Source organism: Hylaeus anthracinus, unplaced genomic scaffold (genome assembly GCF_026225885.1).
Source record: "Hylaeus anthracinus isolate JK02 unplaced genomic scaffold, UHH_iyHylAnth1.0_haploid 11978, whole genome shotgun sequence".
In the NCBI taxonomy this organism is placed as follows: Eukaryota; Metazoa; Arthropoda; class Insecta; order Hymenoptera; family Colletidae; genus Hylaeus; species Hylaeus anthracinus.
In genome coordinates this window covers 773,936-793,330 of record NW_026534326.1, presented here as the reverse complement: position 1 = coordinate 793,330, position 19,395 = coordinate 773,936, and the positions used below count along the sequence as shown (strand labels likewise).

At 42.8% G+C, this 19,395-nt stretch overlaps 3 protein-coding genes across 13 annotated transcripts; 2 read left to right on the top strand and 1 right to left on the bottom strand.

Moving 5' to 3' along the window:
- Positions 1 to 119: 119 nt before the first annotated feature.
- On the bottom strand, positions 120 to 3,367 carry LOC128896855 (ATP-binding cassette sub-family F member 3). Of its 2 annotated transcripts, none has more exons than XM_054160371.1 (9): positions 3,235 to 3,367; positions 3,033 to 3,138; positions 2,685 to 2,875; positions 2,246 to 2,576; positions 1,625 to 2,123; positions 1,337 to 1,560; positions 900 to 1,261; positions 558 to 778; positions 120 to 481 (listed from the first exon to the last, which is right to left on the bottom strand). In XM_054160371.1, the coding sequence occupies exons 1-9, from the start codon at positions 3,305 to 3,307 to the stop codon at positions 335 to 337; spliced, it is 2,154 nt and encodes a 717-aa protein (XP_054016346.1). In that variant the 5' UTR covers positions 3,308 to 3,367; the 3' UTR covers positions 120 to 334. The 2 variants fall into 2 exon arrangements, with proteins under 2 accessions (XP_054016346.1, XP_054016347.1); XM_054160372.1 differs by having other exon boundaries at positions 3,038 to 3,138; positions 3,235 to 3,253.
- Positions 3,368 to 3,774: 407 nt separating this feature from the next.
- On the top strand, positions 3,775 to 5,306 carry LOC128896861 (uncharacterized). 3 transcript variants are annotated; one of them, XM_054160389.1, is made up of 3 exons: positions 3,775 to 3,916; positions 3,986 to 4,098; positions 4,391 to 5,306. In XM_054160389.1, exons 2-3 carry the CDS (start codon positions 3,991 to 3,993, stop codon positions 4,976 to 4,978), a joined length of 696 nt encoding a protein of 231 aa, XP_054016364.1. In that variant the 5' UTR covers positions 3,775 to 3,916; positions 3,986 to 3,990; the 3' UTR covers positions 4,979 to 5,306. The 3 variants fall into 3 exon arrangements, with proteins under 3 accessions (XP_054016364.1, XP_054016362.1, XP_054016363.1); XM_054160387.1 differs by having other exon boundaries at positions 3,986 to 4,104; XM_054160388.1 differs by lacking the exon at positions 3,775 to 3,916 and having other exon boundaries at positions 3,965 to 4,098.
- A 2,466-nt stretch (positions 5,307 to 7,772) lies between these two features.
- LOC128896854 (chromodomain-helicase-DNA-binding protein Mi-2 homolog) lies at positions 7,773 to 18,733 on the top strand. 8 transcript variants are annotated; one of them, XM_054160365.1, is made up of 22 exons: positions 7,773 to 8,052; positions 10,590 to 10,681; positions 10,761 to 10,883; positions 10,967 to 11,263; positions 11,345 to 11,638; positions 11,711 to 11,965; positions 12,046 to 12,199; positions 12,502 to 12,687; positions 12,772 to 12,961; positions 13,020 to 13,402; positions 13,484 to 13,653; positions 13,732 to 13,957; positions 14,032 to 15,576; positions 15,635 to 15,903; positions 15,984 to 16,075; positions 16,133 to 16,337; positions 16,431 to 16,700; positions 16,784 to 17,059; positions 17,134 to 17,384; positions 17,468 to 17,753; positions 17,837 to 18,146; positions 18,282 to 18,733. In XM_054160365.1, the coding sequence occupies exons 1-22, from the start codon at positions 8,016 to 8,018 to the stop codon at positions 18,284 to 18,286; spliced, it is 5,916 nt and encodes a 1,971-aa protein (XP_054016340.1). In that variant the 5' UTR covers positions 7,773 to 8,015; the 3' UTR covers positions 18,287 to 18,733. The 8 variants fall into 8 exon arrangements, with proteins under 8 accessions (XP_054016340.1, XP_054016337.1, XP_054016338.1 ...); XM_054160362.1 differs by having other exon boundaries at positions 12,046 to 12,208; XM_054160363.1 differs by having other exon boundaries at positions 10,761 to 10,899; positions 10,986 to 11,263; positions 12,046 to 12,208.
- The last annotated feature ends 662 nt before the right edge of the window (positions 18,734 to 19,395 follow it).

Genomic DNA, 19,395 nt, shown 5'->3' with positions numbered 1-19,395 from the left:
ATCTGGCAGTCAAACGATGTGATAATCTTCTAATCCTACTTGTGAACTCGTCGATAACTCAGTCTATCTCGCAGATTTTATGTTGACGATGAAATATATATTATAAACAATAATTCTCAATGCACTCAGTTTTATTTAAAATAGGCAGTATAATGTTTTCGTGGCTGATAAATATCTACATCGATGAACAAATCAAAAGGTGCATTGCCCCAAAACGAAGGATCGAACGCGCCTCGGCGTACGTTTGCATTTATTTAAATTCATCGAAATATTGAAATCGGTAACTCGACACGGGACAATGCGAATCGATAGCGCGATTAAATTAAAATAGTCTTTACATTTCGAGTTCCTTCTCAACGATCTTACGATACTCGTCGAATCCTCCCTCGATGCATCTAACGGAACCCTCACCGCATACCCAGAGCTCGGTGCACACCATGCGAATCAACCTTTCGTCGTGCGAGACTAATATCACGCCAGCCTGAAAATATCACGATGTCGATATATTTGATAAAAATACGAATCGGTATCGATAGACGTCAAAGATTATATTTTACTTGGCAGGTATTCAGCGCTTTGCCTAAAGCTTCGATCGACTCTATATCGAGATGATTCGTGGGCTCGTCGAGCACTAAAAAGTTTGGCATGGCGGCGCACATTAACGCGAAGGCGACTCTCGACTTCTGTCCACCAGACAGAGAATTTATAGTCTGTAAAGCTAAGTTACCGCTTATTCCAAAGCTCCCCAGCATTCTCCTATATTCCTCGACGGGTTTACCTAGGGAACGTAACTAAATTTGTATCGTGGTTTCCCCTTTTAGTCTTCATTTTATAAAACACCCTACTTCTTCCGTAGTCAGACTAGAATATCTCCTCGAGTACTTTGGTTTTGTTCATACCTGGAAAATGGTTTTGTAACAACTCGACCGGGCATACGCGCATATCCAATTGGTCGACGTGGTGTTGACTAAAGTATCCAAACTTCAAGTTTCTATGAACGTGGACCGTGCCCCTCGTCGGACTCAGAGTACCCGTTATTATTTTCAGAAGCGTCGTTTTACCTGCCCCGTTCTCTCCCACGATACAAATGCGGGATTGCAAGCTGGCGGTAAGATTTACACCTGTGAATATAGGGTTGTCGGTTCCTCCAGTGTAACTGAAGGACACTTCGTTCAGTTGCAATATCGGAGGGCTTAATTGTTCCACGTCCGGGAAGCGAAGCGTCACCTCTCCCTCCTTTTCCATTGGTTTCAATTCTGGCCTGGTAACGAAACAAAAATAGGAAATGACCTTCGGTTCACCCTAATCTTCGTCACCATGGCGACGTCGTACTTACAATTTCTCCAGCATCTTTATTTTACTCTGTACACTCGAAGCACGATTGGCATTGTATCGGAACCGATCAATGAATTCCTGCACGTGAGCTCTCTTGGCTTGCTGAGCCTCGTACTCCCTCTGTTGATTCCTCTCGCGTTCCCCTTTCGTCTTCGAGAATTGTTCGTAGTTTCCGCGGTATGCCTCTATTTTCTGTCCGCGTAGGTATAATATATCTGTGGGAACCTGTTACAAAAATGATCTTATAGCGTTTTTTTATCGTGAACAAAAGTCTGTTTAAGTACCTTACCGTATCTAAAAAGTTTCTATCGTGCGAAACCACGAGCAACGTGGTGGGCCACGATTGTAAGTATCTTTCTAACCAAAGTATGGCTTTGATGTCTAACATGTTCGTAGGTTCGTCGAGCAACAGAAGGTCCGGTCTAGAGAATAGCGCCCGCGCTAGTGCAAGTCTCATCCTCCAACCACCGGAGAAGGATTTGGTCGGCCACGACTGTCTTTCGACGGAGAACCCAAGTCCGGATAATATGGCACTAGCTCTAGCAGGTGCTTTGTCTACTTCGGCAACCTGCATCGCTTCGTACACTTTACGCAATTCTTCGTCTAACACGTCCCCTGCCTTACCACCATCTTTCTCTATCGCTGCTTGCAGTTCTGCTTCCTTGCTGAGCAAGAGGCTCCTCTCTTGATCGCACTCCAACACAGATTCAAGAGCAGATGTATCGTTACCGGCGACTTCCTGTTCTACGTGTAGCACTCTTACGTGAGAAGGTATTCTTAACTGTTTACTGCAACGATTAAGAACAGCGTAAGAAACAATTTTCGTCGTCTCTTTTAATTTCTCCTTTAAATAAAGGATGCTCTAATAAATAATTTAAAAGATTGGATCAATATTAGATAATTTTAATACCTGGATATCATTCTCAATAACGTGGTTTTTCCAAGTCCGTTTCTACCGATAAGGCCATAGCGTCTACCGAAAGCAAGGGTTAAATCAGCCCCTTGTAATAAAATTCTATCTCCGTATGCTACATCGAAATTCTCTATCCTAATATCTTGAGTTTTATTTACACTGCCCTTGGTTTCCATTCTACTATCCTTTTTGCTCATCATTTGACTAGCACTCGCTGCTTCTACCCCTGGATTAGTGCTACCAACGCGACTGGATGAATCGTTGTTAACTCGTTTCTCCTGCTTCTGTTGTAACTTTGCCTCTGCTTTTTCTAATTTCTTAGCATCCACTTTCTATTGAATAATACGAATGCAACGATAAATATACTTTAACGCGTACGCTATCGTACATCCTATGAGAAAACAATGTCTATACAACTCTATGATAAACTAAATACTTAACATGCCGTCATCCCTCGTGGTGACCCATATACTTTTTATCTGTTCTACTTGAGCTTCCAGAGTAGCAGCCATGGTACCCAAATGAACCGGTGCGTTTAATACTTTATTAACTCCATTCTTCCTCTTCTCGACGATCTCGTCGTTCGTACTGCCTTTCAGCATTTCCAGTAATTTTACACATATTTGTCTATAGAAAACAGTTACATAGAAAACAGTTCCAGATTAGATATTTACTTGAGAGTGTCTCAACAGAGCAACGACAGCGGCACGATTACGATTTCCGACATAGAAAAGATCTAACGAACGATAGGGTAAAAGTGACAAGTGCGAACACGTTTACAGACCTAACCTCATTCTCTGGTTTATCCGCGACCTCGTGCAATACCTCTCCTATCGCCTCGTACACTTCGTCGCCGTCCTCGAAATCATCCTTCGAGCTGTCCAAGATACCTTCGAGCAAACGAAATACGACAGATTCGAGAGAAGAACGAAACGCAAGAGAGAAACAGTCTCGCGATTTATAGGTTAAGTGCCTCCGAGATATACCTTCTACATATTGATACAAATCGTCGTCTATCGTAGGAAACTGGCTGCGAATATATTCCCCACAGACTGCCATGCCAGTTGACGCGTTCAACGAGAGTGTCGAAGAGAATTTACCTCGTACGATACAGAAAAAGACACGCTTGACAGAACGGACGTCAAAATTCTCTCGGGTACCGTGAACACATGTTTACGCCATTTTGGAGCTACCGCTGCACCCGAGACGTCCAGCTCCAGTCGAATTGATTCGAATTTAAACGAATTTATATAAGCGCACGATCAACGCACGTATTCTTATCAGATAACGTCGTGACCGCTCGTTCGTTTCGACAATTCACGAAATTCCTACTGTGCATACGCGTTCTTTTTTCTCGATGCGGAATCCGACGGCTAAGTAGCCATTTTGAAGCTGTCAAAAGCGATACTCGCTGTTTGATTGTGTGCGCGGTACATTCCTTCGTGTTCTGACACTCGGAGTTGATTACCGTTTCATTTTTATATCGTGGCTGGTTCGCGTCACCGAGACCAAACATAATTGCGCCAAAAGCTCCGAATCCGTGTTTTAAATGTGTATCGTGAAATTAATACCGTTCCAAGGAAGATGCTGAGAGAACTGCGGATACTCCGAATTTTTACGGTCAAGTCTCGAGTTCTCCTTTAACGATTGCCTCTGTAATACTGACGGGTCTGTGGAATTTTCTTTAAAGTCTTTGAAAACCGTACGCAGCTTTTAGTACAGTTGTGTTCAAAATAGAGGAAATGGCGACCGACATCGAAGAATCGGACACCGATGATCACGAGAGGCCCACTCCGTCGAAAAGGCAATGCACAAGATTCGTTAAGGTCAACGAGACGTTTCAGGATACGGTAATTGTACGCAGGGAAGGCCAGTTAGCCCATTCGGTTTGGGCCTTATACTTACGGGGACCCTGAAACTTAAAGAAACTTTCTGTGCTCTGTAATCGATTCATGATCCGATAGTATTTTTCATACAAAGAGTATCGCTGCATTTCTGTTTACAATAATGTACTACAATACATCTTACGACAAATTGTATCGTATCCTTTTCATTGGTCATCGTACGTGTAATAGCTTGTCTCCTTGCTAGGCGGTATAAATAATCTTTCTTCCAATTTTTCTATTTGTTTTTTATTTACAGGAAAAGAGTTCGAGCGATAAAGATGAGACTACTCAACGTACAGACAACATAGAATACGACGAGGCAGAACTGCTTGCGAGGGAAAGGTTGAGAAGGTGGCAGGCGTGCCAAGTGGCTAAGGGATTCGTGGACAATATCATTAACAAAGTTTTAGAGAATTATATTATGGGAGCACCCCCTTCTTATCCTCTCGAGGAATCCAGATTTCAGTTGTTCAGAGCAAACGATATGGAAGACACGGCGATTATGATGGCGATACGTCATCACGGTCTGGTTCAGTCCGCGGAATTGGTTCCCCAGTCCAGTGCGTTTTACAGTGATAAAGCTCCAGGATATTGGACCGATGTACATTGTTCCTGTCCGTCTAATCGTGTTCAAGGAATCGGAAATTTCGGAAACTCTGTAGCTACTACTTCTGCCAATTCTTTGAGACTGAACGATTCGACTAATCTGGAAGAATACAACGGACTAGATTGGGATTTGAATAAAGTAGACGAGAGTGACCAGGAGGAGAACTTTTTAGAAAGAGCCGTAGCCGAGGCTATCAAGAAAAAAGGACTCAGTGCTCTTAGCGTCGACTACGGTTGAGCACGCCTAATAAAGTCTCGCCCTAAAATATGTTTATATAATAGCGATGCATATAATTTTTTATCTTTGCAAATCTACTTCGATTTGTACGATCGACTTCATAGATGATATTCGTCAGAAGTTGTTCAGATAATTTTACTAAGGAAAACAAACTCTGATGATTATCTATTTCTTTACCTATCGAATGCAAATGAAACCAGTTACGCGTAGAAGCGTAGCGTATGCGTACGCTAGATTAAAATATCTTCTACGAGATTTCATTAATATATAAAAGAACACGAATGTAGTACAAAATTTTCTTTGTATTCCAATGCACTTTTTAAGATCGGAAATCATGATTTTTGACCGTTGACAAGAGAACGATACGATAGTTATCGTAGCAAAGCATTCGTTGAAGGAAGTATTATAAATGCTATTCTAATAAACTCTGCAAGATATACACTGTACGTATAACGCGAACGACTTTGATTAGTTGTCTTTACGCTGTTCAGATGTACTAATTCATTCCATGTAGCACCGTATTGCTTTTATCCATTCCCGAAGATGAATTTCGATCTTTTGTATATTGTAATTGTTACGTGATACGTAAAAGTAGTTTACATTTTAAAATTAGTATCGTATACATATTCTTTTAGAAATAAGAGAAGGCCATTGTACGTGAGAACATCACGTTTACCTTTTTTTTTTTCTTTTTTTTTATGCAAAGGCCTTCGCAATATATGTATTTCATATCTGTAAATAGATTGTTACGTACGAAACGTATAAATAAATTTCCATTCACGTTACACGCCGATATGTAGCTCTGTGTAAGTCTTACATTGTAAGACATGTAACGCATTCTCGATAATTCGTATTTCTAGTAAACTCTAAATAAAGAAATATTGAGTAATACGTTGATCGGTGTTCTCATTTAATTTGCATAGTTTTCCTGGAATGGTGAAAGGTGCGAAACTACTAAACCGCATCTCGATGTAATGCCTTATCAGAAACAATTCCCGTTACACCATTTCCGGCCTTAATCATTGGTATTTCGTTTCCGTACGAGTTCACTTACAAAATGTATCGTGACAGCAAACGATAACCAATTTCCAAATTACGATTTTCTCGTACCATCCGATCTTTCGTCGACCAATACATCGACGGGCCGAGGCAGCAAACGCTTAAAATCAATAACATGCATATTGTCGTACATTCGTTAAATTAAAAATAATACACTTGGTACGAGAAGGAGAAAAAAAAAATGATGCGCATCGATTGCGTTCGGTTATCTCGTCACCATCGAAAAAGTCGATATGCGAAATACGCGTGTGCTCGGTCATTAATAGTCCGTGCTATCGCAGACTAGAGCTTTGACAATTTGCATCAAAGTAAAATGGACGAATTCTTTGTGTAATAACTGATCGTTGAACTCGTGGCAAGTTGTTGCTCCACGAACAAAAATTGGCATTTGTTTATTGGTTTATTTAAGCGGGACAGAGGACGATTCGACGATTTCTATTTTCTGTACAGTACTATCGTAATAATTGTACGATTATTAATATGCGATAAACCAAATATTGTATATATGCATTTGTATATATATTTGTATCTGGTAGGGGTTCTCAATTATTTCGCGTATTACTGCTCCCCCTGTTACAAGGGGGAGGGTGGGGGGGGGGGGGACATTTATCTCGGCTACAATACAATTACAATAACTCCACATCGATTTTTGATATCGTTAAAATATAATTTATAAATAAGGATAAGAGACAGAAAGTGAAGAAAAATAATAAATGCAACACGGTAGATTCATTCGCACACATGCAGCTACAGACGCTACAAAGCACGCCTGTAATCAGGGCCGGCTCTAGTCGCAGACCAGGCAGGTGTTAAACCTCAATCAAAAGTAAAACGAAGTGATCCTTTGAAGAAATAGTTTAAACATAAATTGTACATCTCGACGAGATATGAAATTATCGTCAAATATATTTTGTCGAGAAACGAATACTTTTCCAGATATTTTTGTAAAACGATTACACCTCTCGATACATATATCGATTTTTTTTCTCATAAATAATACGAGTTACGCCTACGTATGTTTGACAAAAGATGCTTTATTTCGATCGAGGAAGTGAAAAATAATTTTTATAGATAATTTCGGTATAAAAGAAAAAAAAAATGTAATATACGTACCGAAAGGTGTAAACGTTTTGCTAAAATATCTCGAAAAGTATTCGTTTCTCGAAAAAATATATTTGACGATAATTTCATATCTCATCGAAATGTACTACTTTTGTTTAAAACATTTTTCCAACGGATCACTTTTTTTTTCAAACCATATTTTTCTTCGGATCTTTAGAAATTTCTTTTTTTCGTAAACAATAAAAGGTACGCCTACGTATTGTTTGACAAAAAATGCTGCATTTAGATCGAGGAAGTGAAAAATAATTTTTATAGGCAATTTCATTGTAAAATAAAAATGTTATATATATATATGCGTCGAAGGGTGTAAATGTTTTTGTAAAATATAGTATTTGTTTCTCGAAAAAATATATTTAACGTAAAATAAAGTCTCTCGAGTCGGTTTGACGTTATATAGAAAATTATATATTGATAAAATAAACGAATTAGTATCAGAGAAAGCGTTGGTTGGGGCGCTTTTTGTTTCGTGGCCCGGTCCTGACTGTAACGGGCTATGCGAAGGGACGCGACGACGGCTAGTGGTGGGGTAAGGGGAGGGCTAGCGGGGAAGAAACGGACTCTTTCACGGAATGGGGAGGGGAGTTAAAATCGCGGAGCGGCGGGGGGAGGAACGAGGAGAACCGACGAATCGCGTGAAAGAAGAAGCGTACGGCAGTAGGTGCACATCGGTGCACGGTATTAGATGAGAGTGACGGCACGCCGAAATTGTGAAAGAAACGCAAGAAAGCGGCGAAACAACGAACGCGAGCCTCGTTTAATGTCGCTTTAATTCCCGTGGTGTGTTCCCTCTCCTGCGAGAGCGAGATATCCCGGTGGCGATCGAGAGCATTCGTTATCAATCCCGTGGTTTTGGAGCATGGCGTCCGACGAGGAGGTGGACGAGAGCTACGCGGGTAAGTGCACGGGCTGCTCTGCTCACGAATACTACCGGAAAGTTGTGTGTCCTCGGGCACACGCAGGACGCGCGCTTTTCGTACCGATGGCTGCCATGTCAATCGGCACCTCTGTATTTTTCCACGCGTTGTTATTTTCCCGTCCACGCATTTTACCGCAATTTTTAACTGATCTACGCTTTGGTTAGACTCGGTGTCATGCTACCCGGACCATTTGGCGGAATTTCATCGCGATCCGCGAACGATTCCTTTCCCTACCCGAGAAACAAGCTAACCTTTGAATTGTCAAACAACCGAAGCCTTCGATAATGATGCTTTCGATAGACTGCAACCATGGTACGTTTAATCCTCATGCAAACACGGCCGAATACAAGTACGGATATAGGTTATTGTTTACATCCAGTAGCTGCGACAGAAATTGCATTGTTCTCGGTGTTTCGTCGATGTTAAATCACTGTCAACGCGAAATCTCGGCAAGTATCGCGAGATTCTCGATCGTGACATCTTGATATTGCCTCGTGATTTTTTACAAGCATTATTCCTCGGAAACGCTTCGCGCGATTTTCAAAGCGTTTCCTTACATAATTAGTGATCGACGATGTATCGTGCAATCGAGCCTGTGTATTCGATATATGGTCCGGTTTCGTACTTAAAGAAATTCATGAAAACACGCGTTCGTTCGTCGCGCCGAACCGCGTCTTAGCACGCTCTTAATCTACTTTAACGGCTCTCCTCGCGAACAATGCATTTCGATACACGCGAGGATCGCCTGCTGAAAAACTTTGATTCGAATAGCTTTTAATTCCTGTTGGAACAGAATCTCGAAACGATTTTGTAACGTTTCATTCGGTTTTACGAACATCTGGCGTGCACCGATGTCCACACACGCACACATGGAACCTCTCTTGTCTCACACAGGTGCGTTCGTGTGGACCAGTGGTTCTTAACTTTAAGAAAATCTGACATGGTTCCTAATCATGAATGATTACTAGGCTACAGATGAAGATAGAAAAGGAATTGAAATAGAAATAAATAAAAGTATGGATAAATACTCACAGTTTCAAGATTACGGTAACAATTTTAAGAACTATAGAACTATTTCAAGACGATCCATGAATGAATTTGAACGAATGCAATAACTTTGACTTCTAGAATTAACTAACAGAATTCCGTTTTACAGGTTGACGTTTATATTTGAACTACACGTACTTGCATATACGTTTAATAAATAAACACACATGTACGCGTGCAGTGAAACATTTGTATTTCTCGTTTACATATACTCGATGCAAAATATTTTGTTTCGTCTAGTATTCAGAATGTTTTTATTTCAAACTTTATTATCAATTTGTTAGCATATATAGCAAACAAGAAACAAACACCTTACTCTTCTACCCATTTTACTAAATAGCAAAACCAAATGCTTTCAAAGTAGATATTCATACCAGAAGTATACGTCCATACAGTAAACCAAGTGGCAGAGCGATACCTAGAATGTTATTTATGTAAAAATAACTTTGTAATTAGTATACAAACTTCAACTCACTTTATTTATTAGATCATTATACCTAGTCTGCTGATTTTGTGCATTTATGATAGAGTAATAGCATAAAAACACAAATAGCGGTTAAGAACCACTGGTGACGCACACATGCACGCGGCGTGTACGCGCGCGTGGAAAGAACGCGTGTTCCTGGATTTAATAAGAATTCGGGAGCATGTCCTGTAATCAAAGGACGATGATTTAGATGATAACCCTTTTCCCTGCACCGAACCGACGTACACGTGCACAGAATCCCGCGATAATAACGAAAATATAAAATATAGACAAGCAATGTGATGTTGAGCCCTTTCGAAGAAAATGGCGGACGCACACTCGTACAAAGCGTTTACCGAACTGGCAGATTAATGCCAAATAATTTGTACGCTCCGATTAATTGATTTTATTTTCGTAATTATGCTTCCTCTTGTACGAACGAACCCTTTTAACGGAATTCTGTCCGATTGTGCCGATTTTTTGTCATTCGAAACGTTTTTTCCTGAATTAAAATATGAAAAGAAAAAAATCGGTTTTATTCGGTAAACGTTGCTATCGATTCGTTTCGCGAATCGAGGCTTCGTTTTTCTTTTTATTCTTGAAAACTCATTTCGAATCGTTTTCCAATGGGCATTGTGACTTGAAAAAAGTCAAGGTCGCGCAAAATTTATCAAATTTTCCATTAAAAAAATATAAAGTAAAAAAAAGATGATTGAAATAACATCATCTGATGCCCAATTAATATTTTCCCCATGTATAGATTATTTTTTTAATAAATCTGTATAGTAATGGATACAGATATTGATTTTATATAAGTCAGAGGCACACGGCTGCTTAATATCGGTTACATGTTACATCGGTGATTGTACTGCAACAGTCCTGAGAATATTGCAGAGTCTTAAAGTATTTTATGATTGATATGCACAACGTGTATTACAACAGTAAATAAATATAAACTGTATTAAATATATTTTATTATATTTGCATGTTTCACTTGCAGGAGAAGACGATGTGGATGAAACCGGAGTTCAAGTTTCAACTGTTGGCCAGCAAGTGGATGGTTCATCCGACGCGGAGGAATCTCAGAGATTAGTAAGCATCTCCTGCGTAAACTTTGATCATTTTAGCACATTTGTAAGATAATCTTTTTATTAAATATTTGTCAATGCAGGAGGAAGATGACGATTACGAGCCTGAGGAACGAAAAAAGAAAAAGGGGAAGAAGCGTAAAGCTCGCAGCGAGGATAAGAAGGGCAAGAAGAAGAAGAAGAAGAAAAAATCTGATTCTGGCGATGTAACTACCTTCTTTAGTCTAATATAGAATACATAATTACCTAAAACTTAAGAATCGTTAATTTTCTATTTTTTAAATTGCAGGAAAGCGACTTTGGAGGAGGCGGCGGCGAAGCAGGTGACATAGCTGGAGAGGACAGCGACTATGCTGGTAACAGGAAGAGCAGAAAGTCCTCGTCCAGGAAGTCGTCCAGTCACCCACCACCGGCTCCTCCGAGTCAGGAACCCACAACAGGGATGCCTACCATCGAAGAAGTTTGCAATACTTTCGGGTTGACCGATGTACAGATCGAGTACACGGATGCAGACTTTCAGAATTTAACTACGTATAAGTTATTCCAGCAACACGTCAGACCACTTCTCGCGAAGGAAAATCCTAAAGTAAGCCTTTGGCGTTTAAGTATTTCGCAATTCGCAATTCCGTCGAACATATTCTCTCACTTTTGTACTCTGCGCGTTTAGGTTCCAATGTCGAAGCTTATGATGTTGGTAGCTGCCAAATGGCGAGACTTCTCCGAACTGAATCCTCATACGCAGCCGGATGCGGATGTATCGTCCGCGAACGTGGACGACGACAGTAGAAATTCGAGGCCGAATCGCAGCGGCGCGGTGCAAGAAGGCGAAGACGAGGAGGACGACGACGAAGACAGCGACAGGAAGCGAAAATCGAGGGGATCCAGGGCGAAGAAAGGAAAGAAAGCTTCCAAAGTACCGACGCTCAAGATTAAGCTTGGAAAACGTAAACGGGGAAGCTCGGTAATTAAGATTCGTCGCGTACCTTTGAATCATTGAGGATTCTTTTTGTTAATTGCTAATGTTACTGTTTAGGACGAGGAAGCGGAAGGTAGCGGAGCTGGGAGCGACAGAGACTCCGATATGGAGTTCGAGCAAATGCTGGCTGACGCTGAAGAGCCTTCCGGTGCGGATGGGACAAACAAAGGGAACGCTGAAGAAAACGGAGTCGAACCGCCTGCGGAGCCTCCCGTCCGTAGGAAGGCGAAGACTAAAATTGGAAACAAAACAAAAAAGAAGAAAAAGACGAAGACTACGTCAAAGTTTCCGGACGGAGAGGAAGGTCTCCAGGTAATACGAGCTGTCTTCCTTCGGTTTGTTTAGAAAATACATTTCACCTATTTTTGTCTATCATATTTATCTTTGCGCAGACCGACCATCAGGATTATTGCGAAGTATGCCAACAAGGTGGAGAAATTATATTGTGCGATACCTGCCCTAGAGCATACCACTTGGTGTGTCTAGAGCCAGAGTTGGAAGAAACGCCTGAAGGAAAATGGAGTTGCCCTCACTGCGAAGGAGAAGGTATTACAGGTACCTTCCTCATGATCCTATGGTGTGTACCAAAATGATAGCCTCATCCAAATGATAGCCTCGAGAGATGTAGACGAGGCCATCACTTTGGTACACATAACAAAATTTAAGACTCTACGAAAGCCACTCGTTAATTGCTAGAAAAAGTTTGATCCATTGATCCAGAAGTGGATGATCCTATTATTTTGGTACATACTCTGTACACCTATCATCCCGCCCGTCATGTTGAGATAAACAGATGGAAAGTAGTAAGCGCGAGTTGAAATTTATCGAACCGTAAACTTGATCTTCAGGTGCAGCCGACGACGACGACGAACACATGGAATTCTGTAGAGTATGTAAAGACGGTGGTGAATTGCTATGCTGCGATAGCTGTACCAGCGCGTATCACACGCATTGTTTGAACCCACCGCTCTCGGATATCCCTGACGGCGACTGGAAGTGCCCTAGATGCTCTTGTCCACCTTTACGTGGGAAAGGTATGTAGGGAACAGGATAAGGGAGCAGGTTAAGTAAGGTAAAGGTTAGCGTGTATAGCTCACTTCCTTCTTCATTCATGACAGTTGCAAAGATCTTGACATGGAGGTGGAAGGAGTATCCAGAAACACCGTCGGAAGAGCCTTCTACGAGTAAGGCAGCTCCCAAACAACGCAAGATGCGCGAGTTTTTCGTCAAATGGGCGGACATGTCGTATTGGCACTGCGACTGGATCACGGAACTACAGTTTGACGTTTTCCACCCCCTCATGTTCAGGTACGCATCAATTACGCGCAATCAACTGTACAGCGACTCAATGCGTTTGTTGTCGCAGGAATTATTCGCGAAAGTACGACATGGACGAACCTCCTAAATTAGAGGAACCTTTGGACGAAAGCGATTCCCGTGTGAAACGGTTGAAAGAACAGGATGGCGCCACCAACAGGGACGACTATAATTTGGAAGAACGATTCTATCGTTACGGAGTTCGACCAGAGTGGCTCGTAGTGCACCGAGTGATTAATCATCGGTTGTCGAGGGACGGCAGAGCAACCTATCTCGTTAAATGGAGAGAGTTAGGATACGACCAAGCCACGTGGGAGGACGAGCACGAAGATATTCCTGGCCTGAAGCAGGCCATCGAATATTATTTGGATCTCAGAGCGGCGAACTGTTGCGATGGTAGCTCCTCTCGCAAGGGCAAGAAGGGTGAGAAGAGTCGGTTAATTTATTTTTCCTTTGTTCTCGTTCCTCTCGTTTGAAATAGGCCCTAACGGTGACCATGTAACTATTGTCTAGGTAAAGGTAAAAAGTCGAAGGCTCGTGAGATAATCGATGACGAAGAGAGAACGCCTAAACGGTATACACCGCCGCCAGATAAACCTACCACAGATCTCAAAAAGAAGTACGAACGACAACCGGAGTACTTGGATCAAACCGGCATGCAGTTACACCCTTATCAATTAGAAGTGTGTATAAAATCATGAAATTACTCGAGTATTTATAAGGATTTAGTATACATGTTCTGTATCTCCATTGCTTCGCAGGGTTTGAATTGGTTGAGATATTCCTGGGGCCAAGGTATAGACACCATTCTGGCAGACGAAATGGGTCTGGGAAAAACTATTCAAACTATCACTTTCTTGTATTCGTTGTACAAGGAAGGTCATTGCAAAGGACCCTTCCTCGTATCCGTCCCTCTCTCGACCATCATCAATTGGGAGCGTGAATTTGAAACCTGGGCGCCTGACTTCTACTGCGTCACGTATGTCGGTAAGCAAACGAAACCTAAGCTCCTCAACTCATTAAGGGACACAAATGTCATCAGTTACGTTTATTAATTCCAGGCGACAAGGATAGCCGTATCGTGATACGAGAGAACGAGTTGTCCTTCGAAGAAGGTGCCGTACGCGGTGGTCGAGCCTCGAAGATTCGATCGTCTCAAATTAAATTCAACGTTTTGCTCACCAGTTACGAGCTCATTTCTATCGATTCCGCATGCCTGGGATCGATAGACTGGGCCGTATTAGTGGTAGACGAAGCGCACAGGCTGAAATCTAATCAGTCAAAGTTCTTCAGATTATTGGCGTCCTACAATATCGCGTATAAGTTATTGTTAACCGGTACCCCGCTGCAAAACAACCTGGAAGAACTTTTCCATCTGCTGAATTTCCTGTGCCGCGACAAGTTCAACGACTTGGCCACGTTCCAAAACGAGTTCGCCGACATCTCGAAGGAGGAGCAAGTGAAGAAGCTGCACGAGTTACTCGGCCCTCACATGCTGAGGAGATTGAAAGCTGACGTGTTGAAGAACATGCCGAGCAAGTCCGAGTTCATCGTTCGCGTCGAACTGTCTCCCATGCAGAAGAAATATTACAAGTATATATTGACGAGGAACTTCGAGGCGTTGAATCCCAAGGGAGGTGGTCAACAGGTGTCGCTATTGAATATCATGATGGACCTGAAGAAGTGTTGCAACCATCCCTACCTATTCCCAGCTGCGTCTCAGGAGGCGCCTACCGCGCCTAACGGAAGTTACGAGACATCCGCGTTGATCAAGGCGGCTGGAAAGCTCGTGCTTTTGAGCAAAATGTTGAAGAGACTGAGGGACGGCGGGCACAGAGTGCTGATCTTCTCGCAGATGACGAAAATGTTGGACATCCTCGAGGACTATCTAGAAGGGGAGGGTTACAAGTACGAGAGAATCGATGGCAACATTACAGGTGCCCAGCGACAAGAGGCTATAGACAGATTCAATGCGCCTGGCGCGCAGCAATTCGTTTTCCTGCTCTCCACTCGGGCCGGTGGTCTAGGTATCAACCTGGCAACCGCGGACACCGTCATCATCTACGACTCCGATTGGAACCCGCACAACGACATCCAAGCGTTCAGTAGAGCTCACAGAATCGGTCAGGCCAACAAGGTCATGATCTACAGATTCGTTACCCGCAATTCCGTCGAGGAACGAGTGACGCAGGTAGCGAAACGCAAGATGATGCTCACCCACTTGGTCGTCAGACCCGGAATGGGCGGGAAGGGCGCCAACTTCAGCAAACAGGAACTCGACGACATCCTGCGGTTCGGTACCGAGGAACTCTTCAAGGAGGAAGAGGGTAAAGAGGACGAAGCCATCCATTACGACGACAAGGCTGTCGCTGAATTGTTGGACAGAAGCAAGGAAGGTATCGAACAGAAGGAGAACTGGGCCAACGAATACTTAAGCTCCTTCAAGGTTGCGTCCTACGTGACCAAGGAAGGCGAGACGGAGGAAGAGGCGGACACGGAGATCATCAAGCAGGAAGCTGAGAACACGGATCCCGCTTATTGGATCAAACTGTTGAGACACCACTACGAACAGCAGCAGGAAGATATCGCTAGAACTCTTGGAAAAGGTGTGTATACATAAACGTCGCTATTCATGGGTAGTTAAACAATGGTAATTAATCGTAGGTAAACGAGTACGGAAGCAGGTGAACTACAACGACGGCGTAGTAACCGGAGACCAAGGGACGAGAGACGATCAGCCGTGGCAGGAGAACCTGTCCGACTATAACAGCGATTTCAGCGCACCGAGCGACGACGACAAAGAGGACGACGACTTCGACGAGAAGGGCGACGGAGACCTATTGTCTCGCAGAAGCAGGCGAAGATTGGAGAGGAGAGACGAGAAAGATCGACCTCTGCCGCCGTTGCTTGCTCGAGTGAACGGAAACATAGAAGTACGATACACGCGAATTCCTCTGTACCCCCGTAAAGCGCACAGCTTTGCGAACATTTTATGAGAAATCTTTTTGTTTAGGTACTGGGCTTCAACGCTAGGCAACGAAAGGCATTCCTCAACGCGATCATGCGTTACGGCATGCCGCCGCAGGACGCGTTCAACTCTCAGTGGTTAGTCGTCCGCACAGAACACCGTCGTTCGTCAGTTAATTTAAAGTTCTGTTAAAGTATATTGTCGCATTTTAGGCTTGTACGGGATCTGCGGGGTAAATCGGAGAAGAATTTCAAGGCGTACGTTTCGCTATTCATGCGACACCTCTGCGAGCCCGGCGCTGACAACGCCGAGACGTTCGCCGATGGCGTGCCAAAGGAAGGTCTCAATAGACAGCACGTCTTAACCAGAATCGGTGTAATGTCGCTGATCAGGAAGAAGGCACGTGCACTGATTCGTTTTCATTCGCGGATCGCGCTAATGTAACGCGCGCAACGATAAGGAACACGCTGATCGATAACGTTGTTCTTCCAGGTACAAGAATTCGAACATATAAACGGATATTACTCGATGCCCGAGATGATCCGCAAGCCGGTGGAGCCTGTGAAGCTGGAAGGCGGAGTCGACGGGGCGACCGGCACCAGCAGTACCAGTGCGACACCAGCCACCTCGAACGCACCTAGTCCAAGTCCTGCCGCGACTCCTACTCCAACCTCGGCTCTTAGTATCACCGTCAGCGAGCTGAACAAGACGAATTCCGAAGTGTCCGAAGGAAAGGAAATCAAAGAGGAACAGGACAAGGAAGTTCGTATTTATTTTCCGGGATTCCCCTGTATTTCTTTCTTAAATTGCACAACAGTTGGATAATATGCTACTACTTTTCGCAGAGTGTCGACAGAAAGGACGCGATCGAGGAATCAAAGGACTCCAAGGAGGAAGAGGAGAGTAACGCCGAGAAAGATAAGGATAAAGACGACGTAAAGAAAGAAGACGTCGAGGCGGAAGGAACGGAGAAGGAGAAAGACAAGTCTGATGCAAAGGATGAAAGATCGGCAACGAAACACGATGAAAAGACGGAAAGTAGCGAAAATAAAACGAAAGTAGAGTCCGAGGAGGATGTTGTCATAGTTAAAGACGACGAGGAGGAAACCGAAAAGCGAGAGGTATTTATCGATTCCGTGGCGCGAGGCTATAAAGTTCATCTCGGTTAACGTATTTTTCATTTTCCTGTTCACAGGACAAAGATGTCAAAGACAAAGACGTCGTCAAGGACTGCGACACGGAGGTGATAAAGCCTAAACGTAAGTTCATGTTCAATATCGCCGATGGTGGATTCACGGAATTGCACACGTTATGGCTGAACGAAGAGAAAGCCGCGGTACCTGGCCGTGAATACGAAATATGGCATCGAAGACACGACTACTGGCTGTTGGCTGGTATCGTCACGCACGGCTACGGTCGCTGGCAGGACATTCAGAACGATATCAGGTAACGTTAATATCGATAGCAAGAAAGAAACACGGAGCGCTCCATTTCGAGGCTTTACTTAACACTTTCACTGTTCCTTGCAGGTTCGCGATAATAAACGAACCTTTCAAAATGGATGTGGGCAAGGGTAACTTCTTAGAAATAAAAAATAAATTCCTGGCTCGACGCTTCAAGCTGTTGGAGCAGGCGTTAGTGATAGAAGAGCAGTTGAGAAGAGCCGCGTACCTGAACTTAACGCAGGACCCTAACCATCCTGCGATGAGCCTGAATGCAAGATTTGCCGAAGTCGAGTGCCTTGCTGAATCGCATCAACATCTTAGCAAAGAGAGCCTTGCCGGCAATAAGCCAGCAAACGCTGTGTTGCATAAGGTAAAACAGTTGGATAACTCTTCTGCTATTTGTATAATAATACAAGTAATCCGCAGTTTAAAAATTTAAACGATTCACCGCAGGTACTAAATCAATTGGAAGAGCTACTGTCCGATATGAAGTCAGACGTGAGCCGCTTACCAGCAACTCTAGCTCGCATTCCACCCGTTGCTCAAAGACTTCAGATGTCGGAGAGGTCGATATTGAGTCGACTGGCGGCCACAGCACCCGGTGGTAGCAGTTCCCAGTCGGGTCAAGCGGCCCTGCTGGCGCAGCAATTCCCTGCTGGCTTCTCTGGCGGACAGTTACCCGCTACTTTCGCTGGCGCTGCCAATTTCGGTAATTTTAGACCGCAATACTCAGTACCGGGTCAACCACCGCAAGGATTCACAGGTTTGTACAAAATCGTTTTACCATATTGTCTACAAGAAACCATTGTATGCTTCAAACGTTTCAATAGAATATTCTACCAAAGAACAAATTACCTGACAGACGAACGATTACTTACAAATATAATTCAATTTTCAGCTTGAAGAGCAAAACATTGACGAACAGTGGCTCAAACGAGAGAACTCAAAATGGCGCCGATTGCACCACCTTGACGCGCAATCGTGCGGCGCTGTATTATTTTTCGTAAATTACGATTTTTAGCTGAATTTTCATTAAAGAGAAGACGCTAAGGGTTAAAAAAAAAAAGTGTTACAAAAAAAGAAAAAAAGAAGCAGACACGTTTATGCGTGCGTAATATTTTACATCTAAATCACATTACTCCCTGTATTTATTACATATACAATTGGCGTCCGACATCGAAGTTTTCATGTCCTTCTTTTTGTATTTATACATACGGTCTCTGTGGAGAACAGCGTAAATTATTTTCTCGAGACGAATCAAGAGCATGATTTCTATTTCTTCATTGGCCGGTGTATCGTAAACGTAACGATAAGTACATTTTACTTAAAAAAGAAAAAAAAAAAGGAAAACTTATTTAAGAAACGAATAGTTTTACGTCGTGGATCTACGTGTGCAGTTTATCATGTGGTAGGCTGATTCGAGCGGTCGTTCGCATAATTTATTCGCAACGTTTCATTTTTTATTTCTGATTTACATTTCACGCAGAAAAGACTCGATTTAGTCGAATTTGCGAAACTAATGGTGTTTTTTTTTTTTTTTCATTTGAATCGCATGCTCGCATGGATTATCGAAAATACAATGATGAACAATGGCAATCATTTTAGTTAAGACTGACGTTGCATATTGTATCCAAGAGAATTCATTTTCGTACGTAATACACACGCTACTGTAATGCATGGGTTTACAAGAGCGAGAACTCGATGGCGATGTTGTTGATTTTCTGTTTAATCTTCTAAACCGAGTCCCAAGATACTAAATCGTACGAACTTGTGGAGAGCAGTGGCACAAAAAAGTCTGTTTGATACTTAAATAATGCAACAATGCACACAGTACATGAACTATAATATATATATATATATATATATATATATATATTACATATACGTAATTCGATTTTGCAGGGATCGGTCGTTTAGCTCCGAATTCGTCACGAGCGAACACCGTCAAAGTAAATAGGACTTAGATTCAAATTTGATATAATCTTTGTACATACTGTCGTTACATTCTACTT